This window comes from Garra rufa, chromosome 10 (genome assembly GCF_049309525.1).
Source record: "Garra rufa chromosome 10, GarRuf1.0, whole genome shotgun sequence".
In the NCBI taxonomy this organism is placed as follows: Eukaryota; Metazoa; Chordata; class Actinopteri; order Cypriniformes; family Cyprinidae; genus Garra; species Garra rufa.
In genome coordinates this window covers 18,918,178-18,923,180 of record NC_133370.1, presented here as the reverse complement: position 1 = coordinate 18,923,180, position 5,003 = coordinate 18,918,178, and the positions used below count along the sequence as shown (strand labels likewise).

The 5,003-nt window shown below is 37.1% G+C and overlaps 1 protein-coding gene across 1 annotated transcript; it reads right to left on the bottom strand.

Annotated features, from left to right (window-relative positions):
- Positions 1 to 513: 513 nt before the first annotated feature.
- Positions 514 to 4,651, bottom strand: LOC141344817 (interferon-induced protein 44-like). The gene is made up of 7 exons (XM_073849715.1): positions 4,174 to 4,651; positions 4,012 to 4,063; positions 3,664 to 3,859; positions 3,369 to 3,521; positions 1,519 to 1,690; positions 949 to 1,049; positions 514 to 859 (listed from the first exon to the last, which is right to left on the bottom strand). Exons 1-7 carry the CDS (start codon positions 4,649 to 4,651, stop codon positions 677 to 679), a joined length of 1,335 nt encoding a protein of 444 aa, XP_073705816.1. The 3' UTR covers positions 514 to 676.
- Between the last annotated feature and the right edge of the window lie 352 nt (positions 4,652 to 5,003).

The following is a 5,003-nucleotide window of genomic DNA, read 5'->3' as shown; positions in this document are numbered from 1 at the left end:
AAGGAACCGTTTTGTTACAGATTTCAAAGTGCCTAAATGTCTTATTTTTACTCATAAAATGCACTCAATCCATAATATATAGATATCAATCAACACACCATAACAAAATGTGTCAGTAGACTGCAAATATAATCCCACTTTGAAATATTAGCATCTATTTTTATTTGCTTTGAATGATCCTTATAGTAACATAATGAACATGATCAGTCACACTTGCTGATAAAATGAATTAGTGTAGGAATAGACTTAATCAACATAAGCACTTATTTTTAAGATATTTACACAGTGATTGAATGTGCAATCTTATCATCTCAGCTTTTAGTAAGACAAGAAGGTGGTCTTAATAAACCACAGCCATCGCAGCTGCATAATATATGACTCTAATCATACACTTTAACTTCAGTTTATAAAGCCAGTTAGTAAACCTTCTCAACATGAATAGATGTGTTCTACTGATTCCGAGTACAGAGATGAGCTTGTCACATGTGAATGTGTTCATATGTCTGAAAAGATTTTTATGTGTCTTGCAACAAACAAACAAATAAAATATTTTAGTGTTTCTACTTTAAAATGTTGTGCTTTATTCAATGTGTTACTTACTGATTTTTGTAATAATTTACATTATTACATGATTACATTCTGCACCTTTTGGTCAGACAGGGGAAACTATTTTTACTCAAGACTTCTCTTCTGGATTGTAAAAATCATCAAAATAACCCTCAGCCGCTCTAAGCATCTGAACAACAGCGTTTAGGAGCAGTATGTCAGTTTGAGAGTCTATTTCCAGTTCTTGGTAGTAGTTTTTCACTGGGACCACAGCAGACAGAGAAACTCCAAGCTTAGTGCTAATCTCCTGCATCTGTCACAAAATAATTCACCAAGACAATATGTGAAACAAACAGAACAATACAGAATACTTCCTACAAAGTTATTGACATGAATTCATACCATTTTGTTGATGTAGTGGCTCTGGTAGAGATTTTTCAGGTCTTCTGCCACTAAGGGGCAGGCCTCATCCACCTTAGTCAGCAGAACCAGCTGAGGAATACCTGAAGTACAGAACAACATACTATCACAACTCAGAGACCACTATCCTATGAGTGATGTAACCCTAATGATTAAAGATTCATACACAGTTAAATCCCACATGAGGTGCTATTGAGCATAGGATTTAAAGGAACAGTCCACCCCAAAATCGCTTATTTTCCTATTGGATTTCATTGGATTTTTTTGTCCAAATAATGGAAGTCAATGAGAACCGAAATTATTTAGTAACCAGGGTTCTTCAAAATATCTTTTTCCACAGAACAAAAAAAAAAAAAAAAAATCATACAGATTTGGAATAACATGAAGGTGAGTGAATGAGGACAGAATTTTTGGTGAACTATCTCTACCTGAGGTTTCTGGAGAGGTTGCCCTGTAATAAGTGTACTGTAGATTGCATTTCCATCATTTAAATTATATAATACACCCATATCAATTAAAATGAATTCAAATCTGTTCAAAATTGTCACTCACCTAGCTGGTTGGCTTTCTTTCGAAAAACCACAAACTTCTCAATCGTTTGCTCAGAGAGGAGCTTGACTCTGCTGATGTCAATCACAAACATCACACAGTGAATCCTGTCCTTCAAGCCAGGAGACTTATGGAAATGAGGGGAGTCTGGTTGTATAGGCATCAATGGGTTAAACTGAGAAAAAGAAACACGTAGAATATCTTTAAATCATGAAGACGTGACAGAAAATACAAGTATGTGCCAAAAAATTTGAATATCGAGGGAAAGTCCATTTATTTCAATAATTTGTTTCAAAAAAGCCTTTATTTGTTTCAGTTAATGATTATGGATTAAAGATAAAAAACAAAACAAATCCAGTATTTCACAAAATTAGAATATCATGACAAAGTTCAACATTGTAGGCTGCCTTTGTCCCAATCTAGTCAGCTAATTAACACAAAAAACCTGCAAAGATTTCCTCAGCCTTTAAATTGTTTCAGTCTGGCTTAGTAGGCTTCAGAATCATTGGGAAGACTGCTGACTTGACGGTTGTGCAGAAGACCATCATTGACACCCTCCATGAGGAGGAAAAGTCTCAAAAGGCAATTGCAAAGAAAGCTGGATGCTAACAGAGCGCAGTATTGAGTATATTAACAGAGTGTTAAGAGGAAGGGAAAAATGTGAAAAGGTGCACAAGTGACAGGGACGACCGTAGCCTTGAGAGGATTGTCAAGCAAGAGCAGTTCAGAAATCTGGGAGAGCTTCATAAGGAGAGGACTGAGGCTGGTGTCAGTGCATCAAGAACCACCACATACAGACGTCTGCATGACATGGGCTACAGCTGTAGAATTCCATGCGTCAAGCCACACCTGAACCAAAAACAACGTCAGAAGCGTCTGCGCTGGGCTAAGGAGAAAAAGTACTGGTCTGTTGCCCAGTGGTCCCAAGTCCTGTTTTCAGATGAAAGTAAATTTTGCATTTCATTTGGAAATCAAGGTCCCAGAGTCTGGAGGAAGACCGGAGAGGCACAAAAGTCAAGCTGCTTAAAGTCCAGTGTGACGTTTCCACAGTCAGTGATGGTTTGGGGAGCCATATCATCTGCTGGTGTGGGTCCATTGTCTTTTCTCAAGTCCACAGTCAACGCAACTGTCTACCAGGAAATTTTAGAGCACTTCATGCTTCCTGCTGCCCACAAGCTTTTTGGAGATGATGATTTTATTTTTCAGCCGGATTTGGCAACTGCCTACAAAGCCAAAAGTACCAGTACCTGGTTTAATAGCCATGGAATAACTGTACTTGATTGGCCGCAAACTCGCCTGACTTAAACCCCATTGAAAATATATGGGGTATTGTCAAAAGGAAGATGAGGGAACAGAGACCCCGAAATGCAGAAGAGCTGAAGGCCAATATCAAAGCAACTTGGGCTACCAGAACACCTCAACTGTGTCAAAGACTGATCGCCTCCATGCCACACCGCCTTGATGCTGGAATTAGTGTAAAAAGAGGCCCAACAAAGTACTGAGGACATGATACAGTACATTAACACACTTTTCAGAAGGCCAACATATGTTTAAGATCCTTTTTTTTATTGGTCACATGAAATATTCTAATTTTGTGAAAGACTGGATTTGGGTTTTTTTGTCTTTAATTTATAATCATCAAAGTTGAAACAAATAAAGGCTTGAAATATTTTTTTACTTTGTGTGTAGTGAACTAATATAACATACAAGTTTCACTATGAAACAAATTATTGAAATAAATTAACTTTCCCTCAATATTCTATTTTTTTGGCACATACCTGTACTGCATAAATATATTATAATTGATGTTCCAGACCTAACTATTAAGTTTACATTGTACCTAAAGTTCTCACCTGATACTTGTCTTGAATGTGACCCTTCAAAATAGTGGCAAAATCATCTACATCCAGACCAGTGTTCACACCATCCTCCAGACCCATTGTGTCACACAGAGTGAAGGGAACATGTGTGACACTGTTGCTTGGCTTTATGTAGTAGGTACGAAACTACATGGCACAAATATTTACCAATTATTTTCAATACACACATAATTATAATCTTTGTATAACTAGTCTATAACCATAATACCATAAATAGTATTTTTCACACAATATTTTGCTTGTGTAATTAATCAGGATACATGTCTACCTGAGTAGTCAAACTGGTGCCAGCAGTACCCGTGTTGGCCTGTGTGCTCACGTAACCCTTGAATGCAGAGTTGATGGAGTTGAAGAAACTTGATTTTCCAGCCCCTACAGGACCTACCAGTAGAATCCGAGCCTGTTTGACTGAACTAACAGAAGGCTTCCAGCCAGAGATTGTGCCCATAAGCGCCTGCCTCTTCCTAAAACATTATTATTATCATTGTCAAATTCCTTAAGCACTCATACTGACACAGTAAGTCAGATGCATTTATTAAAATGATGACAAAATGAAAATTAACTAAATAACTAAATTATTTTGTAGAAGACACTACATTTGGTTTGCTTTACTCACTCAGAATTCCACTGCACATTTCTCCATGGTTTCTCCATGAGTCCTTCACAACCTGGTGAAAATCCAAACCAGAGCATGAGTTATTCACAGAACCTTCACTGAAAGTGAATTACTCTTTCAGCAAATATGTTGAAATGAAAATTAGCACAAACTAATACAAACCTTCCACTCTGTACACCTCACATTCTGTCAGCTGTAAGTCATTGCCATGCATCTTCTGTGGATCAAATTGGTATGTTCCTGGATTGCTGTAGGCATTGGCTGTATTATTGTGAAGAAACACTAAAGAGCCAAAATTTGGACCATTATCAGTGAAAGCATACTGCGGGTTTCCACTGACCACACGCAGAGGATCTTCTTTTATTTCTTTGTCATTAAAGCTGAAGAGAAAAGCTTTGTCATCCACAACATTTTGTCCTGTCTGTGCATAATTTTTGCTAGTGAAAGCTCCAAAAACATATCCAGTCCTATTGTAAGCTACAACAACAGTTGGCCCCTGAATATTACACTTTTGGTGAAATGCATTGGCATTGTAGCCATGCACACTAGCTTTGAACAGCAGGCTGAGGCTGACATTGTTGAACAATGAGCAGAGCTTCTTCCTCTGCCATATATTCAATTTGGATGTCACAGTGCTCATAATGATCTGAAAAACATTCAACATTAAATTTTTAAAGCATGCTGGAATTAATAAGGTCATTTTAAAAAGTTTAAATATGAACTGCCTACACTCAAATACACATGAAAGTATTAAAGTAACTCAAATCGTCACATTATATTAAGTATGTAAAATAAATGTAATGATTTCAATGTAAAATGTAATTATCTTGCAAAAAAACTATGAGACCAGCTCACCTTTATCTGATCGTCTTTCACTCAGTACCCAGAAAAGGTATACTTTCTGTTTTACAGAAACACAACTTACATTGTGCAACACAAACATGTAGTGTCACTTTATGTAGTGGCAGCACAGGTTCTGCCTAGGTACATAA